Below are 24,917 nucleotides of genomic sequence, written 5' to 3' on the forward strand. Positions count from 1 at the left end.
GCATGTTTATATATGCAGACGTGTGTTTATACACGCGCGCGCACACACACACACACATACACACACGCTAGCCTCTCTGTTTTCATATACTATATCAGGAAGATTTTGCCTGGTTTCTACCTCTGTTTAAAACATGTGTTGTTGTTTGTTTTTTGTGGAGGCCAGAAGTCGCCCTGGGTGTCCCCTCAGTAACCACTACTATAGCACTATTATTTTGTTAATGTGTGTGCATGTGCACCCTAGTGCCTGTGTAAGGGGACAGCTTTGGTGCTTTGTTCTCACTTTTTGCCCTTATGTAGGTTCCATGTGGTTAGGTGCTTTGCAGTTAAGTCATCTGGGTGGCTCTCACTTTTTAAACATTTTGTGGAGACAGGTTTTCTCACTGATTGTAAGGCTTGCTGAGTGTGCTAGAATGGCTGGCTGTCAAGCTCTAGGCTTTTCTGGAATATTGTGTTGTTGGAGTCATGTAGTGTGGTATTTTAAATGTTTTATTACAGTTAGTAATACTCATGTAAGTTTTCCTCTGTCTTTGCATGGCATGATAGCTGCCTTCTGCTTGTAGTGCTGAAGACTATGCCACTGTGTGTATGTGCCAGACCTTACATTCATCCACTGACGGATATCTTGGGTGCTTCCTTCCATTTTGGGTAGTTATGAACCTGGTGTAACTATTCAAGTATGTGTTGTTGTGTGGACCTGAATTTTAGCTCTTTTGGATTAAAAACTAAGCAGTGAAATTTACCGATTCTTATAAAAGTGTGTGTGGTATCATAAGAAAACACCTCTGTCTTCCAGAGTAGTGTTTTACATTCCCGCTAGCAATGAGTGAGAATTCCTGTTCCCCATGCTTACTAGCACTTAGTGATGCTGCCAGGGTTCTGGGTTTTGGCCAGTTTAGTAGTTATATAGTGACACCTTGTCATTTGTAGTCCTAGTGCCACATGGCGTGAAGCATACTTTGCCTGCATGCTTACTTGTCTTTTGTACATTTTTTATTGTGAAGCCTTTGACCCATTTTAAATTCTGGCTTTTTTGTTGACAGTGTCTTTTGAAGAATACTGATGAATCTAGTTTATCAGTTTATTTCTATGACACATTGTAGCTTAGTGCAGCATCACCAACCTCCATATCATGCAGATCTTCTGTACTGTCTTCCACCAGTTTCAGTGGTTTCTCCTTTGTTTTGAATGTGACTATCCAGCCCTTGTGCTGTTTGTTGAAAAGGTTCTTTCCCCATTACTTTTGCTCCATTGTCAAAAATCAACTGCTTGTAAGGTTGGTTTGTTTCTGAACCCAGTTTTGTTCTTCTGATGCTTTCTTTTGCCAGTAACTGTCTTGATACCTTTTAACACTTTTTAAATAAAATTGTGCTTGTGATAAGTTTGACTTTTCAAACAGTGTGTTGTTCTTACAGTAGAATAATTCTTAATGTTATTCTAAGAGTTACGATGAGATAAACTGTCTGACAGTTTATTCTAAGCTTTAGGTTACGCTGTAAAGGATAAAAGTGGTTTTTTTTGGTTGTTTTTTTTTTTTGCATCATGGTGTCATGGTCTCACTCTAGTGCTGGCTGATCTGGAATTCACTATTTAGATCAGGGTGGTCTCAGACTCAGAGGTCTGGCTGCCTTCGGAGTACTGGGATTAAAGGTATGCACCACTACAATTGGCTAAATTCTTGGTCATGAAAATAAATAAATTGAAACTGGTGAAGAGCTAGTTTTTTCAGGAACACTGTTAAATCAACAATGCCAAGGCCCTGTTTTCTTGCCATCATTATTCCTTCCTGATGAAGAGCTGGAGAAATGACAACATGTAAAAGTTAAAATTGAGACTATGGTTTTGAAAGCTTGTTAGTTATCAAGCTTGCAGTGCCTAACCTTGAACTTCTGTCTTCTGACCTTCACAATCACCCTGTGGTATATACCACCACCCCCTCCCACAGTCTCATAGACACACACAGAGACACTCACTACACATGGAAACAGACATAGGGAGGGGTGTGAATGTAAAGTATTTCAGTAATTTATAAACATCAGTTTCATGTTGAAATGTTTTATATGTATTATTGGGTTAAAGAAAATGTTATTAAGATAATTTCACCTGTTGCTTATTATGTTTTTAATGTGGCTGCAGAAAAATGCAATTTTGCAAATGGCATTATATTTCTGCTAGTAAGTTCTGATTGAAACCATCATCTAGCTACCTTGATTATAGCCTGAATTAGGGTAATGCTTAGGAAAAGAGAGTAAGGAGTTTTTAAGGAAATCTGCACTGTTCATATGCAATGTAAAATCTGTTGTACAAGGTTGTGTGTTTCCAGTATAGCTCTGTTATAGTAATAAGCTCTTGAAAGCAAAGGCAATATTACTTTGTTTTTATTCTGCATATATTTAACTTTGACTGGATTCATAGGACATTGACTGAAAAAACAAGTATTAATAAGATAGTATGCACTTTATAAATCATTTGGATTTTTAGGACATAGATCAATGAGGGTTTTTGTTTGTTTGTTTGTTTGTTTGTTTGTTTGTTTTTAAGACAGGGTTTCTTTGTGTAGCCCTGGCTATGCTAGAACTTACCTGTAGACCGCGCTGACCTCAAACCCAGAGAATCTGCCTCCTGAACGCTGAGATTAAAGGCTTGCGTCACCACTGACCAGCTCTGTCAATGAGTTATGCCCTATAATTTATTACCACAGTTACACTAGCTAGCCTTGTTATCTTGTTCTTAAAACATAGGATAAGGGAGCTAGTATCTAGTCTTAATGTATTCTAAGTTCTGTGTAGTCATTTTATATCTTCGTTTACTTCCTATGAGAATCTTGTGAGGATGGTATCCAGCACAGTTTCTCAGGTTTGGAAGTTTGTTAACAGTATGAATGTGCTCAATTTCAGATTCATAACTTCCAGAATACTTATTCTGTACTGTTTGTACATAGCCAATTATTTTATGTGATTTGAAATTAGTCCTATATTTTGGTTGACATGAAATGAGTGAAAAATACACATTTTGGTATATAGTGCATGTTCATTGAAAGAAGAAATTTAAATAAAGCTGCAGGGAAAAAGGCATTTTTTTCTAATCAACATGATTTTTGTATTTATTATGTTTATTATTTGTTTATTTATTTTTTGAGACCAGGTGTCACCATGCTGCCCTTGGCTACCCTGGAACTTGCTTTGTAGACTGGGTGGGCCTCCAGCTCACAGAATCTGCCTGCCTCTGCCTGCCTCTGCCTCCCTTGGTGCTGGAGTCAAAGGCGTGTGTACCCACACTCAGCTTTCTAATGTCTTACACCTCTAGAAATTGAGTTGAAGTTCATGGAGAAAAAAATATTTTAACATTTTAAAATATTCTTTGTCTTTCAGATAAAATCAAAGACAAAATTAAAGAGAAAGAAAAGGAAAAAGAGAGAGAGAAAAAGAAGCATAAAGTAATGAGTGAGATCAAGAAAGAAAATGGAGATGTAAAGATTTTACTGAAAAGTAAGTTTATATTCAGTGAGCTTCTTATGTATTTTATACTGTTTGGTATATTTATTAGCCAAACTATTAAGATAAGAAATGTTACCTGACACTGACTTTTTGCTAAGAATAAGAGCGTTGTAAAAGTCTAGAGTAAATCTTGTGCTACGGCATTTTAATCTGCTTGTAACATCTCTGGAGTATGTATTTAATGAATTATTAAAGCTCTCGTGGTTAAGCTTCACTAAACAGAAATTGTTTTTAGATAAACGGAATAATTTGGTGTCTGTGTTATTAGTGTGTAAGCAGACTTACATAATTTGACATAAGAGGCTAAAGCAACTTTTGGCATGGTGGTGTGGTGCTCTTCCTGCAGATGCTAGAGCAGGGCTGAGAGGGAGTGCTCTAGTCAGAGCTAAACCAGAAGGGCGCTGTTCATTCTGTTGTTCGCTTGCTGCTCACAAGTATCCTTTTCCATTTAAAAAGAGAACCCCGAAATATCCTCTTTGTTTCTTGTTTCTCTGTTAAACTGTGTTCAGTTACTGTTTGTACATGGAGAAGGGTAGGGAGAAAAATTTTGGGGTAGCATGTTGGGCAGGAACATAAAATCCTACAAAAAAATCAGAATTTATGTTACAGTAGAAATAAGAGCAATATCAAATTCACTTAGCGAGTAAGGTCTGAGTCAGTGATGTTCTGTTTAGACTGCTGAAGGCATTGGCCATTTTGTTAAATTGGACAGCTGCTGAGCAGAACCTTTTGACTTGGATTAATTTCAGATTAATTTGGGTGTGGATAAACATACTCACAAGGGGGAAAACCCTGCAATATCGGATATGAAATACAATCATTTATATTACTTATGGTAAACTTGGACTCCATTTTCATTTCATTCTTTGTCATATTTGTACGCATTCTTTGCTTCTTTATATAATAAACTTTTCAACAAGTCAGGACTTTATATTCAGAGATTTATTGATTTTATGTGTATATGCCCGAGTGTACATGTGTTCACCTTGTGCCTGCAGTATGTTCAGTGATCAGAAGAGGGTATCAGGTCTCCTGGAACTGGAATTACATGTGGTTGTGAGCTGTTCAGTGTGGGTCCTGGGAACTGAGCTCAGGTTCTTTGGAAGAGTAGCAAATGTTCTTAACCACTGAGCCAGTGCTCCAACCCCAGAATTTTCTTTTCTATAATGTTCTTTACACCTAAAGGAAATAGGTCACCAATTAGGTGATAACTTCTTAGTTAATGTTCTTAATCTTTTTGTTCGGTGTCTTCTGCCCTGTGATTTTGCAACTGCTCTGTCTGTCTATCTATCTGTCTGTCTATCTAGCTATCCTATCTGTCTATCCATCCATCCATTTATTTATTTTCAATGCAATTGATTAATTATTAAAATATATATATATATATTTTAAATTGAGTCAGGCTGTTATTATGTAGCCATGGCTGGCCTGGAGCTCTTTTAGACCACAGGCCTAAAAGTCATAGATCTGCCCTTACTATGCCTCTGGAGTGCTGGGAGTAAATGTGTGTGCCTCCTTGCATGGCTGTTTTTTTTTTTAATCTTTTTTTTTTATTCCAAAAAATTTTTAAAAAACTTTCTTTTGTGTATATGAATGTTTTGCCTGCATGTATATGAATGTGTACCATTTCTGTGCCTGCTGCTGGTGGAGATCACAATAAAGTGTGTGATCCTCTGAAACTGGAGTTACAGGAGGCTGTGAACCACCATGTGGATGCTGGGAACTGAATTCAGGTCCTGAGTTCTGCAAGAGCAGCCAGTGCTGTTAATCACTGAGCCATTTCCCCAGTCCCCTGTTGTTGTATTTTTAAGACAGGGCCTCAAGCTGGATATGTATAAATGACCTTGAACTTCTGACCTGCTTGCCTTCATCTCCCAAGTGCTCTGATGACAGATGTACACTGCCGTGCCACGTGTATACGGTACCAGGGATTGAAGCAGGCAAGCATTCTATCAGCTGAATATAGCCCCATCGCTGCCTCTCTGTTTTCACTGTGCAGGGGAGTTAGACCGCACGCCTTTGAGGTGGGACTTGAGTGGCTGCAGTTGTTCTGGGAAGCAGCTAGTGACTGATGCTCCCGTGTCTGCTCAGCTGCACCCCCTTGTATAGTCAGATAGTTGTTTTGTTCTCTATTTAAATGTGCAGTGATATACATTGATCTCATTAGAGAAACAGTCCCTGGCCACCGAATATTCAAGCTCATATGTTCTGCACTGATGACTAGATTCCTAGAGACTGTATACATAAAAATATTCTACTGAATTGAGAATTTTCTAGAAAAACACAATACTAATCTTGACTTTGAAGTAGATGGAAAATTTAGTCCACATTTTGAATTGAGTAAAGGTGAAACTAATGATGAAACAAACAGAATAAAGTAGGCCCAGAAATTAATTTGTAACCTTTAGTATGACTATGAACTTTTAAGAAAATGATTACTGTGCAGTGGAGGTAAATAATAATTTATATTGCTCGGAAGATTATAGAGGTAAAAATGGAGTATCATTCACTTAATCAGATATGAATCTTACAAACATGGTTGAAAGAATAATTTGGGGATTAAAAAATAACAAAGTCAAAACCATCCTCCTTCTTCAGGACGTAGACTATGGTAATCACACAAGTAATGCCTGAGTCATTGGAAGTGCCCCTGCCTTTGCAAGTACCATGTGTTGGTTTTCATTATCCAGGAGAACCAACCTGCTGAGCATGTGTGGGCACGGTCAGGGATAGAATCACAATGGTCAGCCTGCTGAGGGCCAACATACTCTTTTTTTCTTTTTCTTTTCTTTTCTTTTCTTTCTTTCTTTCTTTTTTTTTTTAGGCAGTTTCTCTGTGTAGCTTTGGGATTTTTCTTTTTGACATCCTTTATTTTCTCTGTATAGGTTTCTTCTATAATGTTAGAAGCTATAACATACAGAGACTTGAAAACATAAAAGTTCCTAACTCTACCTGAATCCCATTTCTTTTGAGTTTTCCTTAAAATTGTCACTGAAGTGGGTTTTTTTCCTAACTAACCAGGGTGCTGCTCTTTCAGAGGATCCGAGTTCAGTTCCACCATGGTAGCTCACAGCTATCTGTAATTGTAGTTCTCGGGGATCCAGTACGTTCTGACCTCCTTGGGCACCAGGCATGCATGTGTGCACAGACATAAACCCAGGCAAAGCAGTCATATATATAAAGTTAATAAGTCTTAACAGATTAGATTCATTAGTGAGTGTGTGCATGTTGAACCTGAGCATGGTGGCTCGTAACTGTAATCCTACCAGTCAGGAGACTGAAGCAGGAGGATCAAAAGTTCCGGGCCAGCTTGGACAAGATAGTGAGTTCTAGGCTATCCTGGGCTACATAGCAAAGCCCTCATTTAAAAAAAGAAAGGAAAAATGTAAAAAAACGTATGAAGTTTTATATGACTACACACAAGTGTGTGTGCAGTATACATAATTATATACATCTGAAAAGATTTTAATAGAAAAAGTCTTGTTATTTTCCAGAATGGCATTATTTGCTTTTAGTAGTTTAAAGGAACAAATGCATTACATAAACTTAGTGGGTCTTATTCTTTTCTACCAAAGCCATCTTATACACTTAAGATGTAAAATTAAAATTCATTAAAATTAAGCTATAAGGAAAATGCTGTTTTAAGTTTAGTGTCTTTAAAATTTATCATTATGTTGAGGATCTTTTCCTCATGAGCAGGCATAATAGGTTAAAAGTGGTGTCCTAAGTTATTGGTAGATACCAAAGCTCACAGGTAGATTAAACCATGGCAGGAAGATGATAGCATTGCATTGCTAAAAATCAGAGTTGCTGGGGACAAGATATAGTTCTGTTGTAAAGTGCTCTCCCCAAGCATGAGGACCTGAGTTTGATTACCAGAACCCATGTAAAAGTAAATTGGCATTCTGATCCCCTCTTGCTATCCCATTGCTATGGAAGCCAAGACAGGAGGAATCCTGGGCCTTTCTGGCCAGTCTAGCCTCATTTGTGAGTTCCTGGTTAATAAGAGACCTTTTCTTTTTCTTTTCTTTTTTTCCCTTCCTTTGCACTTTAAGGTCATTATTATTATTATTTACAATTTATTCACTTTGTATCCTATCTGTGGCCCCTCCCTCATCTCCTCCTAATCCCACCCTCCCTCCTTCTCCCCCTGTGCTCCTCCCTAGTCCACTGATAGGGGAGATCCTCCTCCCCTTCTAAAGAGACCTTTTCTTAGAGGACATTGTTCTGAGGGTGGCACTCAGGGTTGTCCTCTGGCCTCCACTCATGCTTGCACCACCCTAACCCATGCAGAACCTAAAGTTACCTCCTAGAGATTGCTGATTGAAAGCAGGAAGCTGTTGATGCTTCTGTTTCTTTGTGTGGTTGTAGAGTCGAATCTATTATTTTTTTACATCAGGTATGAAGTAAGATTCAGTTTTCTTGGGTAAAATTATTTTTCACCTCGTTAGTGTGAAAGATATACTGAGGGTAGTGGTAGAAATTAGTATCAGTGAACTTTAAAGCAAGTTTGTCAAGATTCGCCACCCAAACAATGCTCTGGTCCCCTTCCCCATCCCCTCTCCTAACTGTTCTTTTCCTCACTCTGTCCTTCATCCTCACCTCTCCCAGTCTCCTTCCTTTCTTTTTTTCTCTCCCACCTCATTTGTCTTTTAGGTAGTTCTTCTTGTCTGGCTTTCCTGGAGTTTGTTATAACCCTTGCTGGCCCAAACTGTTGATCCTTTTGCTTTAAGTGTTCCGAGTTACCAGGATCACTAGTGTCCACCACCATGCCTGCTATACATACTGTCCTGTGTACTTGTTCTGTGTTTCCATGTTTTCGTTTTTGTCTGTATCTCTTTCTCTCTTGATGAATGTGTATTGGTGTTTCCCTGTTCTTACTGCTGCTTTTGCTTTCAGTTTGCCGCCTTCCTTCAATCTTTAGCTGAGTGGGAGTGTGTGTGTGTCCCCTTGCCTGTTCGTCTGCATTCCAGCCTCCTTTTTCTTTGAGTTGTACATAAATGAGAGGTGTCTGTTCCTTAGACAGCAGTTGTGTTTTCTGTTCTGAGTATGTCTCAAGGGCTTTTATTATATTAGAATTATTGGGTTTTGTTAGACGAATAATAGGTTTAGACTCATGTGAACCTTCAATATTTCTTACTGTAAGACAAGAGTATTGGTATTGAAAATGATGTTTGCTTAAGGTTCTTTAGAATTTTCTATGTAGACAGCTAGTGAATTGCATATGCAGAAACAGAATGAATGGGCAATTACATAATGTTCTTAAAATCTTTCTAGTGCAAACTAGTTAGTTCCACAGTTTGCTTTAATGTAAAAGCACATTTTGCCTCTGTTCTTCAGGGGTTTCCAGGCCTACACTCAGGTTCTGTGAAGAGGTGGGAAGACTTGCAGGGCCCAGCATAGCGGCTGTTCTTATGTTGTGATTTATCATTATGCAGGAATACAAAGGAAAATAAAATCTGTGGGGCATGAAATGTAAGTTTCTAAAAGTCCTCTCTAAGCAGGGTTACACAGGGTGTGCTTAGCGCAGCGGTAAGTTGTGACAGCATTTGTAGAGGATTGTGAACCAGAGAAGCTCATGAGTGACTTAGGGTTTTATTGAAGGTAGGTACATCGACACCATCTGCCTACTGTGCACCAAATTCTAGACCTCCAGAAGGAAGGAAAACAGGTGCTCAAATGCCATATTGTTTGTAGGAGCCTTTAACATTCAAGTTTCCAAATGCCAGGCCAGGGCTAGCCTAAGGCAGCTCAGTACATCGTCTCCTCTGCACACTGCACTCACTGTAATAGTTAATTTTTTAGCTCCTTGATGCCCAGCATACCAGTCTGTCATTGCTTTATTAGTTTGTATTTTTAAATTGCTGGCTGTGGTAATACTTTATTGGTTCATCCTGAACACTAGGGAATAGACTAAATCTTGTGTATTTTACTTCAAAGTAACGTGGTTTGGTTACAGGATATTTTATATTTTAAATGCAAAATAATTAGATTCTAAACCTTTTTTCTTATTCATTTTTTTTTTTTTTAATGCTCTTTTGTTTGACTTCTGAGCCACAGTCTGAGCCACTCTTAAACTTCAGGGGCTGCCTCTAAAGGCAGCAGGGAACTGAACCCTGGACTCTCAGATTAAGGCTCAGGAGCCATCCAATCTCCCTCATTTATTTATTTTATTCACTTTACATCTTTGTAGCCCCTCCCCCCTTCTCTCCCAGTCATACCCTCTCTCCCTACCCCTTCAAAAGCTCCTTTTCCCATCTACCCCAGGTCATCAAGTTGCATCAGGACTGAATGTGTCCTCTTCCCCTGTGGCCTGGCAAGGCAGGTCTGCCAGGGGAAAGTGATCTAAAAGCTGGCAAGTGAGTCCATGTCTAATGCAGTCCCCACTTTTCTTACTAGAGAACCCTCTTGAAGCCTATGCTGCCCATCTGCTACATCTTTGTGGGGAGCGTGGGTCCAGTTCGTGCATGGTCATTGGCTGATGCTTCAGTCTCAGCAAGCTACTCTGGGCCTTGGTTAGTTGGCGCTGTTGTTTTTTCTTGTGGAGCTCCTATCCCTTCAGGGTCTTTTTTTCTTTCCTCACACTGTTCCCTGAGACTTCCTGCCATCAACCAATGTTTGAGTCTCAGCATCTGTTTTGAAGCGCTGCTGGGTAGAGCGTCTCTGAGGACAATTCTGACAGTCTTCTGTCTGCAAAGCTTAGCAGTGCATCCTAAATAGTGTCAGGGGTTGGCGCACTCTGATAGAGTGAGTCTTTGGATTCTAAACATTTTTACTACAGTGTGGTTTTGTTTATTTTGAAATGATTTAATTTGTGTAATATACATGCAGTTTCCATTATGGAGTTTGAGATTGCAATTGATACTTAATGCTCCAGCCCTGTTGGAGTGTGGGGAGGGTAGCTGTGGTGACACACAATTTCAATCCTAGCACTCAAGAGGCAGAGGCAAGTGGGTCTCTTGAGTTCCAGGTCATCCTGGGCTACAGAAGGAAGTTCCAGGACAGTCAAGACTATACAGAGAAACCCTGTCTTGAAAAACCAAAAAAGGAAAAGCCAAGAAACAAATAAAAAATTCCCTATGCCCTTTAAGTTATAGTTTTAATCTTATTGATATTTTTTCTCTTATTTGATATGATTTTGCTTAAAACTTTTTGGTCTTTCGTTTGGTTACTCTACTGTTTTGCTCTTTAATTTTTGTCTTTTTTTGAGTAATTTATTAATTTTGAGACAATAACTCATGTATCCCAGGTTGGTTAGAACTTAATATGTAGTCAAGGATGACTTTGACTTTACAGATCCTTCTGTACCTTCTGAGGTCAGGTGCTACCGTGCCTGCTTTTATGTAGTGCTGGGAACTGATCCAGGTGCTTCTTGTATTGGAGGCAGGTACTTGTACCAGCTGAGCAACATGCTTAGTTCCTAGTGTTGTTTTTTAAGATGCTTAGCTTACCTGAGCTGATGTTTTGAAAGTACATATCTAGATAGAATTTGTTGAATTACTTAAAGCCGTGGTTCTCAACCTTCTAATGCTGTGACTCTTTAATACATACAGTTCCTCACTTTGTGGTGAGTGTCATGGCTCAGGCCTGTAACCTCAGCACTGCAGTTCCTGGAGGCGGAGTCAGGAGGACCAGCTTGAGTTCAAGGTTATCTTGCGTTGACCATCAAAACAACAAAACTCCTCAAGGGGCCTGGAGGCATGGTTAACAGCACTGGTCGCTCTTTCAGAGGACCTGGATCTCATTCCCAGCACCTCATATGGAGGCTCACAACCACCTGTGACTCCAGTTCTAGGGGATCTGATTCTGGCCTTCCAGGGTACCAGGCATGCATGTGGTATAGACATACATGCAGGTAAAACACCAGTATTCAACACAACAAGAACAAAAAGGATGGAACAGAGCAATGTTTTTTTTCTGAACTGTTGCTTTATTGTCTTTTTAATATTTAGTATTTTCTTCTAATAAACATAATATTTTCATAGTCTGCTTATTTCTATATTAAGAAAACAGAAAAATACAATTATTGTGTGTGTATGTAAATGATGTGTGTGCTTATGTGTACAAAGAGGTCCTCTAGTTAAATAATCTATGTAGATTAGATTAGAGTAGTCATTGTCATGTCTCCCCCATCTCCCAGACAGGGTTTTTGTATAGCTCTGGATGTCCTGGAACTCACTCTGTAGACCAGGCTGGTAGATAGTCTTTAATTCCTGGAATTTCTGGGTTTTTGATCCAGGGTCTGTTGCCTTTGGTCACAGAAATGGTTTAGGATATAACCTTATAATGTCTCCCTCTCATGTTTCTCTTTTCTCTCTTTACCTCCAACCTGGGCATGATGGGAGCTTAGTGTTTGAGAGAGGGTTCTAGTTTTGTCACCTCGTAGGCGCCCTGCTGGCTCCTGACTCAGAACTCTGGGCTGTGATATGATAGTTACTAGGGAGGGAGGAGGCGCTGAGGTACTGATGTGCTCTGCACTTTTGACGCTTATGCGAACACAGTGTCAGAACACACACTTCTGACCTCGTGATTTTCAGTCTCCTTGGCATCTGGGCATGATTGTTTAAAACCTCAGATAAAATAAACTTTACGATATATCCATGACAACTACCTGAAGGGTATTGCTTGTACTTCTTTCTTAGTTTCTGCTTTTTACAGTTTGAAGATTACACTTTCTGAAACTTTGACTCACTCATTAATTGAGTGAGCACTCAGCGTGTGCTGTCTGCTTAGCAGTCCCGAGCCTACTGTCTCTCTGTTTGTATGTAAAGGCAGAGAATGGATGAGAGAGAATGAAAGGCATAGTAAAATTGGAATTGAAAACAAATTCTCTGAATTTTCAGAAGTGTCAGAAGTAAACTTATGATAAAACAGTTCCTAAAAGCATGTGTTTTTTAAAGTAATTAAAATATGGAGTTTCAAAAAAAATTTTTCCCAACAGGTGGGAAGGAGAAACCAAAAACAAATCTAGAAGACTTACAAATTAAAAAAGTAAAGAAGAAAAAGAAAAAGAAACACAAAGAGAATGAAAAACGGAAGCGCCCAAAAATGTATAGCAAATCTATTCAAACCATCTGTTCAGGATTTCTGTCTGATGCTGAAGATCAAGAAACCAAAGGCATCTTAAGTGATAACATAAAGGATTACATTGGAAAAAATTTGGATACCAAGAACTGTGATTCGAAAATTCCTAATAACAGTGACTTTCCATTTGTGTCATTGAAGGAGCCACGAGTTCAGAATAACCTTAAACGGTTGGACGCTCTGGAGTTCAAGCAGCTCATTCACGTTGAGCAACAGCCTAATGGAGGTGCGTCAGTCATCCATGCCTACAGTAGCGAGCTCTCCTGCCTGTCTCCTGTGGAGATGCAGAGATTTGCAGAAGAATTTGTGGGCTTAGTGTTCAGTGAAAACGAAAGCTCTGCAGCTTTCTATGTAATGGGTATTGTTCACGGGGCAGCTACTTATTTACCTGACTTTTTAGACTACTTTTCATATAATTTTCCCAATTCACCAGTGAAAATGGAGATATTGGGAAAGAAAGATATAGAGACAACGACTATGTCCAATTTTCATGCTCAGGTAAGAGGTTTTTAGTTTTGTTTTGTTTTAAAATAGCCTTTAATTGTACATTTTAGATAGACTTGTGTTTTTCATCTTAATTTCCCTGGAGGTCTGAGGTAAAATGGTAAGCGTCAGTGAAAGTATTTGGGAGGGACTTCTTGATGTGAATTTACAAGTTTAAATTTCAATTTTTTCCTTTAAAGGTATTTAGTTACTTATTTTAATGTACATTGGCGTTTTGCCTGTGTGTGTATCTGTGTGAAGGCATTGGAACTGGAGCTGCAGTTACAGACAGCAGTGAGCTGCCACCTGGGTCCTGGGAATTGAACCCAGGTCCTCTGGAAGGGCAGCTAGTGTCCTTAGCCGCTGAGCCATCTCTTGAGCCCCCAATTTCTGCTTTTTTATTATATTTAAAATCAGTTAATAAAGATTGACTGATTCTGCCCCTTTTCCTTTTTTTCTGACAAGGATTTCACTTGAACCAAGGGAAATTAATTTAACCAGTTTCCAGTTTTAAAAATAGTTGCTTTTAAACCTGTAAATCAACAAGGTTGGGTAGCCCATGCTTTTGTTTCTTGCACCTGGGAGGCGGAGGCAGGTGGATTGCTGTGAGTTTGAGATCAGCCTAGTCTACAGGACAGCGAGGGCTATGTAGAGAGACCTTTTCTCAACAAAACGAACAAACAAACAAACAAAACCCCTCAAGCCCTAAATCTCTAAATCGCTTATAATTGTCTTTGAATTGCCCTGTAAATGCTTAGCACTGGGTCCATCAAATAAGTAGGTGCTGAACACATGCTGGCTGGTAGAAATATAGTATAAAGTAATCACCACTTAGTATGTCATTATGTGAAAACATTAGTGCATGTGTTGCTGTGACGAGTCACCGTCACCAAGGCAACATCTAAAAAGCGCACAGTTTTAGAGGGTTCGCCCATGATCATCAAGATGAGTGTAGTGAAGGGCAGGCAGGCATGGGGCGAGAGCAGCAGCTGAGAGTTTACATCGTCTCCACAAGCAGGAGACAGAGAGACAGGGCTTGGCCTGAGCTTTGGAAACCTCCCAGGGACACACCTTCTCCAGCAAGCTCATGCCTCTCAATTCTTCCTAAGCAGCCTACTAACTGGGAAACATTCAGATTAGAGCCTACAGAGGGAGCCGTTCTCATTTAAACTACCACAACATTTTAAGCTGATTTCCGTTTCCTACTCTTTTTTTTTTAATAAAACATTATTTTAGAGGTCAGAGACAAATTTGAGTTTGTGGCTTTTAAAAAGTTAATGTTGGGCCTATCTAAAAGGCAGTGCCAAGTGAGGGTGTCAGATACCCTGGAACTAGAGTCACAGACGTATGGGTCCTGTGAATTGATTCCATGTCCTCTGGAAGAGCAGACAGTGCTCCTAACCACTGAGCCATCGCTCCAGCCCCCGACTCTTAAGTTTTTAAAATTTTTTTCTGGAAGGAAGTAATAACTGATAAAACATTTAAGTTTATGGGGAGGATACGGGAAAGTCTCGCGGAGATCTTAGTGAATATCTCTCCCAGTCTTTCCCTACTGAAAGATTAGCTAATAGCCTAAAGAGAAATGGTTTTATTTTAGGGTTGTCAGCACTCCTAGGAATAGAACAAAATCTAATCCTCATCCCGGGCTTTTCCCCTTGCCCTAGTGTATTCTTTCAGTTGATATTCAAGATATGTTCTCTGCCTTAAATATGTGTTCCACATATATTTTCTACCCCAATTCTCAATAGCAGGTTTGGTATGTATTCTGCAGGGTACAGTATCCTGGAGAATATGATTATATATGATTGTATCGTTAAACACTGTCTTTTATGGAGTTTCTTTTCCATTCTTTCACCTGTTTTTACTTTACTTGCTTGCTTTTTTCCTAACTAGGAATTTCAAGAAATATATATTACAGGTCAGACCTTTTGATCAACCAAATTTAAATTTAGTGTATATGTGTGAGGATTATTCCTAATGTAGCATGTTTGAGAACTGGAATTTAAATATTTTCAGAATGCTAAGGCAGCAGTAGAACACCCACCACCAGCCAACTCACTTTATAGAACCACAGGTACTGTGGGAGAGTGTTGAGTTTAGTGGCCGAGTCAGGACTGGCCCAGGTTCTGTGCTAAGCAGTTTGTATGTAGTGAGCATGCAGTGAGCATACTATAGTATGCTTTTATTCACACTTTGGAGTAGTTAAATATCGGCATACTTGAGTGCATTTTTAGCAATAAGATAAATTACATGTGAGTACTCCAAACTTAAGGGACTTTGAAGAAATACTGAGAAGTGAAACAATGATGGAAGCATGAGGAGAAAGCCTTGAAGTGCTAGATTTTTCTGTCGTCATTATTTGTAAGCGACTTGCTGTCACCATGCTATATCACAAGTTTTATACTATGCTTAGACTTCAAGTTATTTGCACAGCATCACAGATAGTTTTGTTGTCATACTATGCAAGCATGTTTCAGTAATTTTTAATGTGATAAACATCCATATGTAATAATGGCATTTTAACGTTAACTTTAAAAATGAATTTAGGAATTGCAGTTAGCAGTAAGACATTGCATTTTGTGGTGGCTGAGGAGATTGCTCAGTGGGTAAAGTACTTACTACCAAGCCCGGCTGCCTGAACTCGGGACTCCTAGGTGGAAGGAGAGAGCCAACGTGCCCCATAGCATGTGTCTCCCGATTAATAAATAAAGTGTGCTGAGAAATAAAGTTTTCTTTTTTTGTATATTTACAAAATGAAAGCATTGCTTTAGCCATTAAGTAAAATGTGATACTGGGGTTGTCAGTGGGTCAGTGTCCATCCCAGGTCCTCACGGAGCTGCTTAACTTGGTTCCCACTGTTTTTTCAGGCTTCTTCAGGCGCATCATAGGGAAACTCTAGGCACACGCTTTTTCTCTATGGCCATCTGTGGCTCCGATCTGTTGGTTCAAGCTTGTCCTCTACAAGGACTACTTTTGATTTTCAGGAAACTGCCTTCGCCAAATCCGTACTCCTTTATTATAAGATCCTCTTACTTGTTTAGTGTGGAGTAAATTATATAATAAATTGCTCATTGGTATTTTCCACACACTGGATTCTTTTATTTATTTCATTTTATGGAAAGCCTAGGAAAAATCAAAACAAAGAAATTATATCAAACAAAAAAGCCTAGATGTTTGAGACTTGTCTTCAGGGTAGCTTTGGGCTTGTCCTTACACACTAGGTTAATGAAACTGGACTCTGAAAGATAACACTGTAGAAAAAAAGTGAGCACACATACTGAGATCAGGTCTATTTCTAGTCTCTTGTTCTCCCAGTAAGAGCTGTTCTGTTTTTGTTGGTGGTGGTTTGTTTTTGAAATAGGAACTCATGAAGCCCAAGGTGGCCCACATAGTCTCCTATAGCTAAGGTGGAGTTGAATTCCTGATCTTGCCCTACCTCCTAACTGCTGGAGTTACACCTGTGTACTCAGAAAAGCATACACACTAGAGATGAATATTTAGAAAGTGAACAGACCCATTAGGTTCAAAGCTGCAAGTAGCCAGAGGTCTTTCTCAAAACATTCTTTGGCACTGCTCTGCCAACCTCCCTGAACCCCAGCACATAAATATGTACAGTTTTACGAGACTCATGTAAAACTTAAGTATAAGACTTATACTTATCTTATGTATATGTGCATGCTAGAGTGTGTGAATGTGTACTATGTGTGGAAGAGCCAGAGGAAGTCAGAAGGGGCTTTGGATCCCTGGAGCTGCAGTTGCATGCCATGGCTATGAGCTGCCGCGTGGGTTCTGGGAACTGAACCCTGGTCCTCTGGAAGAACAATTATTGCTCTTAACCATCAAGCCATTTCTCCAGCCCCAGCCCACAAACACCCAGGTAACCATTATACTAAACTCAAACAATTTTTTACACATTTTGAACTCATGTTTAATGGTACATGTAAGTTGTTTCATCTTCTCTTACAGTATTATGTTTGTGACACGCATCTTGTAGATAGCAATGCTCATTTTCTTCTTGTTGGGTATTATTCCATTCTTGGTATGTATCGTACTTGTCCTGATTACTCTAAGTGGACATTTGAGTTGTTTTTACTTTGGTGTCATTACAGCAGGGGCTCTGTGAATACTTTTGTTCATGTGCTTACTGTGCACATGTTTGTGTTAAAGTATACCTACCATTTGACTATCAGGATAAAAAGGAGCACAGATACTTGGCTTTTGAAAGATGAATGACTGGTTCTTCAAAACTCTTGTTCCAGTTTGTATCGATGTAGACTATACTTGTGGTCATACTTAGTATTCTTTTTTTCATTTAACCACTGTGGGGACTCAGCAGTAGTATCTCTTTGTTGTTTATTTTTCTGATGACTAAGTGTGTCAGGCTTCTTTACATATGATTATATATGATTGTATAGTTAAATACCGTCTTTCATAGAGTTTCTTTTCTACTCTTTATTATTATTTTACTTGCTTTTTTCCTAACTAGTAACTTCAAGAAATATGTATTACAGATCAGACCTTTTGATCAGCCAAATAATACTTCTCACTCAGTGTCTTGATTTATCATTCATAATAGTTTCTGATGACTAAAAGTTAAGTTTAATCTAATGTATAACTTTTTCTCAACTATAATTAATGTATTTTGTGTCCTAGTTTAAAAATCTTTGCCTGCCCCAAATATGATGACATATTCTTTGGAGTTTTCTTCTAGAAACTTGTTTTTTCTTGCATGTTTGTATCTAAGGTTCATCTCAGATTGGTTGTATAGCAGGAGATAAAGATTGGGGTTCACACAGGTGTGGTGGAGCATGCTTGAGATCTGACCCTCAGGAGGCTGAGGCAGGAAGATCATGGGTGTTGAGATTAGCAGGTGCTGTATAGTGAAACCCTGTCCTTAAAAAGAAATCAAAACTCAAGCAGGGTTGATAGTTTTAAAAAACAGCAAGCATCCAGGAGCTTTAGCATGAGGTGAAGAGATGCCCACTCCCCAGCACTGCAGTTTTACCTGGTGTGCAAGTCAGCCGATCAGCACGTGGGCTCACTTCCTGGGCTTTGCTGTTCTATTCCTCTTTTTATTACTAGTCACCAGGGAAACACATATCAAAGGCACAGTGGATCCATTTCATTCCATTTAGAGTGGATCAGGGCCTGAGAGATGGCTTAGTGAGTAAAGACTGCTGTCACAGAGTCTGACAACATGACTTGGATTGATCCCCTGATCGCTGCCCGAAGGGAAGGAAAGAATTTCCACAACATATGTGTGCTGTGGGCCACATTCCTCCTCCACTTCAAATAAATAAGTAAATTAATTTAAAGGTTTTTTTTTTTTTTTTTAAATAGAACAGCTATTATAGAAAAGACAAAAGGCAACAAGTACTAGTGAAGACAGAGTAAAGAAAAGCCTGCGTACAATTGGTGAAAACAGTAGTGGAACCATTATAGAATGTGGGATGGCAATTCCTTAAGTATGTCAGAGTAAAGCTACCTTGTGGTCTAGCAGTCCTAGTGCTGGTTGCATACCTGAAGGAAATGAGATTAGCAAGTCTAGGAGACATCTATACTGATCTTTATTATAGCAGGTTTTACAGAGCCATCAAATGGAAACAGTCTTACCATCCAGTGAGAGGATAAAGAAATATTATACATGATATATTATTTTATGTATATACAGTAGTATATACAGAACTACTATTCTGTAATTAAAAAGTAAAGTCTCATTTATTAAAGCATTACATTAGGTGAAATAAGCCAGGCAGATCAACCCCACAAGGCACATGCATGAAACCTAGAAAAGTTGGATGTCTTGGCTGAGCACAGAATGAATGGTAGTTACTAGCGGCTAAGAACACTGGAGGAAGAAGGATGGGTAAGGGTCAGGCAGTGAGAAAACCACATTACAGTGGGCGGGGGTTAAGAAGTGCTTGCATGCTGTTGTACAATAAGGTGTCTACAGACAACTCTCCAATCTGTTAGAGGCAGGTACCAGAGGCTGTATTTGGGAAAGTATATTATTCTGTCTTATTAATTTAAAAATGAATAGTGATAACATTTATATTGAAGTTATGGGTATTTTAAGAATGATATGAATAAGGGGGCTGAGGAGATAGCTCATTCTGTAAAGTGCCTGCTGGTATAAGCATGGGACTTGATGATGTCTCTAGCACCCTCAAACCTAGGTGGCAGAGCACTTACTTTTGTAATCCCAATGCTGGGGAAGCAGGGACAGCAGGATCCTTGAGGTCTGTCAGCAAGCCAGTCTAGCCAAAACTTCAAATCCCTGGTTCTGTGACAGACCATGTCTCAGAAATTAAGGTGAAGAATGATTGAGCGAGGCAACTGATTCCACCTCTGGCTTCCCCTCCCCCACTTTAAATGCTATCCTTTATAGTTCTGTTTGAAAGTATGTGCCGTGTGTGGCATAGAAGTGGCTCCCTCTTATGGCATGTCTTTTATGTCACGTGGTAGTTAGATTGCATCAGTAAGAATGTGATAAGCAGAGGTCTGTGTTGAGCAGGGGCCTGTGATGAGCAGGGGCCTGTGATGAGCAGAGGCCTGTGATGAGCAGGGGCCTGTGATGAGCAGGGGCCTGTGATGAGCAGAGGCCTGTGATGAGCAGGGGCCTGTGATGAGCAGGGGCCTAGGAGATAGCTTGGTAGGGAGCATTTGCCACCAAGCATAACCTGAGCTTATTTTAATCCCTGGAATTTACATATTGGAAGGAGAGAATCAACTCCTGGGAGTGTTCCTGTGACCTCCACACTGCACATTTTTATGTGCCTTGGCATATCTGCACACATTTTAATCCCTACCCCAAATCCTGTCTTTCCTTCTCATGAACATACGTACACAAACCAAATAAATAAACAAACAAACAAACAAACAAAAAAGTAGATGTAAAAAATAATGTGTTGAATAACCTACTTGGTAAAAATGAAAGACTCTTATCTGAAAGGAGCAATTATAGGATAGAAATATCTTCTGCCTTACTCTGTCATCGTTAAGCTCCGACATTTAACCTATATTTCTGTTTCTTCCAAATTGAATTGATGCATAAATTTAAATGTGTGTCTCTTAAGTATTTTATGGGTTGCTATTCAGAAGAGCTTTTAATGTCTTGGTATGTTGTTAGGTGCATAAAATTACAAGATAAACAGGTCTTGAAATAATAATACCGTGAGCATTTCTAGACCAAATATGTTACGTTTATTTGCTTTGAGCCTTGTTAAAAATTTAGCATACATACGAACCTCTAATGCAGAAGGAATTTTCAAACTTATTTGACTATAGAAACCTAGTTTCAAGGAACATATTTTGGGAAATAACAAGTTGTTTCATGTAAGTCATTTTTCTCATGTTCTAAAAACGCTCATTATCACTTTGCTTGCCCTGTTGGAGCAGTCTTTCTATGTAACACAAACTAGTATAAAGTCTTAGGAGTTTGTTTTTGCTTGTGATTTCCTTTTAGAATGGCTGCAGTTTTATTTTTGTGTCATATGGGTATTGTAAGGATGGCTCTTCTATCTAAGGATTATATGAGGAGTGGTGAATAGAATTGTAGTTCAAGAGTAAGTAATATCTTTTTACTTAACCAGAATTTCTCATAGTTTGTCATTCTTTTTAAAAAACATTATAGAGACTATAAAAGGATAACAGTAAAAGTGCAGCCATGATAGTCTTGTTTTTTAAGAGAGGAGAGACTATAGGGAAAATTTAGATTAAGTAAGTGTACTTGGTTTCATGCAGTGTGGGGGTGTGGGCCAACCCAGGGAGGTTTGCATATTTGCATGCTGAGCTACAGCCTGTATTTCACTTGTATTTTTGAATGAGTAATGATGTTGAAAATTTTTTCATGTACTTCTGTTAACTTGTCTTGTAGATAGCATTGTAGATACAGATTTTTGCAAAAAGTATATGACTATATGTATCATGCTTGTCTTTATTATGTGTGTGTGTGTAATATATATATTTAGATCTAGCTAATTACCTCCTGCCCAAATCTAGAGGAACTATATGGATAGTCTTTATAATTCACTATGTTTACTTCTTAGAAGTAGATAGTTACATTTTTAATGTATCAGAAAAGTAATAGGTTGACAGTTTAATAAATATGTTACAGCTGTTGTCAGGATTTGAGGTTTTCCAGATAAGAGATTTTTTTTCCCCTCAATTAATGATACATAGTCCTGGAACTTGCTATATAGAACAAGCCATAATCAAATGCTTAGAGATCTGCCTGCTTCTGCCTCCTGAGTGCTGGAATTAAAGATGTGTTCTACCAGACCCGCCTTCTCCTTTTTTTCTTTTTCTTTGATGGGGGAGGGGGATGAGAATAGTTGACTTGAATATAAAACAGTTACATGATACTGGTGTAAAAGGCAGCTTCTTACTTTAGAGAAATTATTTCAAATACAGTGTGTCTTCTTTTACATATTAGCTACATTGACTGATAAATTCAGTCTTACATTTCCCCTGTCTCCTAAATAGCTCTTAAATTTACTTTAGGCAGTTTTCTTAGCGTGTGTATTTAATTCCTGCATATAGCATAAAAAGTTCATTTGATTTTGCTTTAAAAGTGTATTAGACATACACATGTCTTCATGAGTGCTCATATCAAGTTGTGCTTACTATTTCAGAAGAATTCCCTCAGTGAAGAGTCTTTCTCAAAGGCCACTTTCTCCCTCTCATGATAAACCATGTATATTTCATTAATGGGTCATTGTTAATTCTTAGGTAGTAAAGTAGACATGTATTCATCTCATTTTCCATAACTTAATAATGTTTTGGTATTTTTTTGTCATTTTGTTTATACATGGGTACCAAGGATTTATTGGTGTTTGGAACTGATTAGTGACTTCGGTGAAATTTAAATATCTGATTTAAATTAATGTATGCACAGGAGATTTATCTGCCTGTATGACATAGAACTATTATCTCCCTAAATACCCTTTGTTATATTTCAAAAACCTTGCAAAATTTATATCTTAAAATATAAATTGATTTTTACTTTTTATTTTATCTTCCTTCCCCTCCCCCCTCTCCACCTCTTTTGGGGGTCAGTACCAGGACTTTAGAAACGAGCAAGGGCCCTTCCACAGATCTGTACCCTCCATTCCTCATTATAGTCTCTGAGCTAATGCTGTCGTGTGCAGACTCATACCGAGGACAGGGATGCAGAATCATTTAACAGAGTTTCGTGTAGTATTCTGATGTAGTATTCTAGAGTTCAGTTGGTAACCTGAGCTTTGTTAACGTGCCTGACTGAACCGCACTCCTGACCACATTTCCTACTGTGGTGCTGATAGTGCATTTAAATGAGAGCGCTGGAAAGTCAAGTTTAAACTTTTAGTTTTGTTCATACAGGGCAGTGGTTCTCAACCTTCCTAGTGTTGGGGTCTCATGTTATGGTGACCTCCAACCATAAAATTATTTTGTTGCTACTCTATAACTGTTATTTTGCTACTGTTATGAATTATAATATATCCAATATGCAGGATATATGATATGTGACCCTGAAGAGGGTTATGACTCACAAGTTGAGAATTGCTGATTTAGGAACAATAAGACCTTTTAGGAGACAGAAAAAGACGAGACCCTGACTATAAAATGAGGTATAATCTGTGTATTTTGTGACTTGGGACTTGGTTTATGAGTCTGAGAAGTGAATTTTTAATGGGTAATAGAAAGTTAAATTTGCAGTACTTGTAAACAAACTTAATGTTGACTCTAATAAAAAAATTAAAGAATCCATGCTTATTGATTATGATAAAAATAAAATTCTGATGTCTTAGAGTTATTCTAGTATAATAGAATATTTATTATTGTGTTCCCTAAAATATGTGGGTTGGAGTTAGATACTTTGCATTTGTTGATACTATGCCACTGCCGTTGTGTAGAGTTTATAATGAGACAAAACAATTGTCCATCTAGGCTTGCCTGCCTGCATTGTACGACTTACTTTTAAAGTAGGTCCTGGGCAACCTGATCAGTTCATCGTCTCTATATGGTGGCCACAAAGTCTTACTTCAGAATAGAAAATGATCATTGGGATTTTGTTTAAAGTTTGCTTCTGAAAAGAAGTTTAAAATAATACCTACCTTTTTCTAGTGTTCATACATTAATAAAGCCTAGTTCTCTGAGGATTAAACTTAATATGTCTTTGAAAATCCATGTATAAGTAAACCAGAAGGTTTAGGCTGCTTTGTTTTGAAGGTTTGGATGTCACACGGTGGCTCGCAGTTTAACAGGTGCTTTACATAAATGAGCATTATGCATCTTTTCTGCAGTCTGGGGTTATGAGATGAGAGTGGAGGGAGTTTATGTGATCTCTGAAACTAGCTGGTTGATAGCAGAGGTGAATTTGTGGCATTGGATTTTCAACTTTATATTTCAACCATTTCATCAGAATTCATGATAGAAATGTGAGCCCCTAGTTAATGATCTTTTGACATAGAAATCACTCGTAATTGGGTAATTTGATAGTTGTAATAAAAGATAGAAAAATGAAGGTGTGTCATCTTGAATATTGTGACAGTATGTATCAAATAATGAACTCTTCTGCTATGAGGACATGGTGCCGCCAGATGTCTATACAGTGTTTTCTTTGGACTTTTTAATGAGCAGTGTGCAGAAATAGAAACGGAAATTAGCTGGCTTGATTAGTTTTCTTCTTATTTTAAAATTTCTTATATTCTTACAAGCTTCCTTTGTTTTTTTTTTTTTTCTTGCCTTGTATTATGTTCTAGTAGTCTGAAATGATGTAATTCATTGTTAGCATCAGTAACAAACACTTCATGTCTAACTTTTAATTAATTCATGTCGCTCAGGTAAAAAGAACATATTCTCATGGTACTTACAGAGCTGGCCCCATGCGACAGATAAGCTTGGTGGGAGCAGTGGATGAAGAAGTGGGAGATTACTTCCCTGAGTTCCTTGACATGTTGGAGGAGTCACCATTTTTAAAAGTAAGAGAAAATCTTGGCATTCTAAATTGTGGGCATCACTGTCAGGTTGTAGTTGATACAGATGAATGACTGTTTAGAATTATTATTATTATTATTAGGTTTTTTGCCTTATATAAATATTTTCTTTTTTTTTTTATACACTTTAAGTCCTGGTTGTAGCCCTATCCCTTCTCATTCCCTGTCTGTCATTTCCCCCATCCTCCCATTATTTTTTGAGACAGGGTTTCTCTGTAGCCCTGAGTGTGCTGGAATTTGTTCTATAGACCAGGCTGGCCTCAGCCTCACAGAGATCCGCCTGCCTCTGCCTCCTGAGAGTGCTGGGATTACAGGTGTGCCTTGCCACGCTGCCCAGCAGACTTCATTTTTCTTTTTAAAATTTATTTAAATCAGGAGGGAAAGGAAGAAAACAGTAGTTTTGTGTTATGTATTCCTTGTAATGACAGAGTTAAAAGGTGAAGGAGAACACAGCCTTTCTTGTTACTGCCACCTGTTTGTTTTTGTGGGCTAAGCACAGAGGATTTAAGAAGTGTAGGAAGAAGGCCTGTTAACATACCTTAAGAGTGGTACCTTGACATTGTGGAAAACTGGCCTGAGGGATTGGATAGTTGAATAAAACATTGAACTCACACCCCATGATAGTCTATAAAAATTATAATAAAATTCCATTAATATAGTTAAAAATTACTTATTATTATTAGTACATGGGGGATGGAGGGAATGTATGTGCCATGAGGTATGTGTGGCAGTCAGAAGACAACTTTGTGGAATCCCCCCGCTTTTCCATCTAGAGTCTTGTCTTTTCTCTCATGTGTGCATGAGTTGTGGGGATCAAACTCAGCTCTCTAGTTTTGTGTGTCAAGCTCTTACCTGCTGAGCTGTCTCCACGGCCCTCC

At 38.6% G+C, this 24,917-nt stretch overlaps 1 protein-coding gene across 1 annotated transcript in view; it reads left to right on the forward strand.

The window, feature by feature from the left end:
* Positions 1–24,917, forward strand: part of Rsbn1l (round spermatid basic protein 1 like) — a 53,092-nt gene that overhangs the window by 17,764 nt on the left and 10,411 nt on the right. The window contains exons 2-4 of the mRNA XM_021650494.2: positions 3,371–3,487; positions 12,438–13,078; positions 23,887–24,024. Of these exons, the coding sequence (XP_021506169.1) occupies positions 3,371–3,487; positions 12,438–13,078; positions 23,887–24,024 (896 nt within the window). The remainder of the gene's footprint in view (positions 1–3,370; positions 3,488–12,437; positions 13,079–23,886; positions 24,025–24,917) is intronic.

Source organism: Meriones unguiculatus, chromosome 21 (genome assembly GCF_030254825.1).
Source record: "Meriones unguiculatus strain TT.TT164.6M chromosome 21, Bangor_MerUng_6.1, whole genome shotgun sequence".
Taxonomy (NCBI): Eukaryota; Metazoa; Chordata; class Mammalia; order Rodentia; family Muridae; genus Meriones; species Meriones unguiculatus.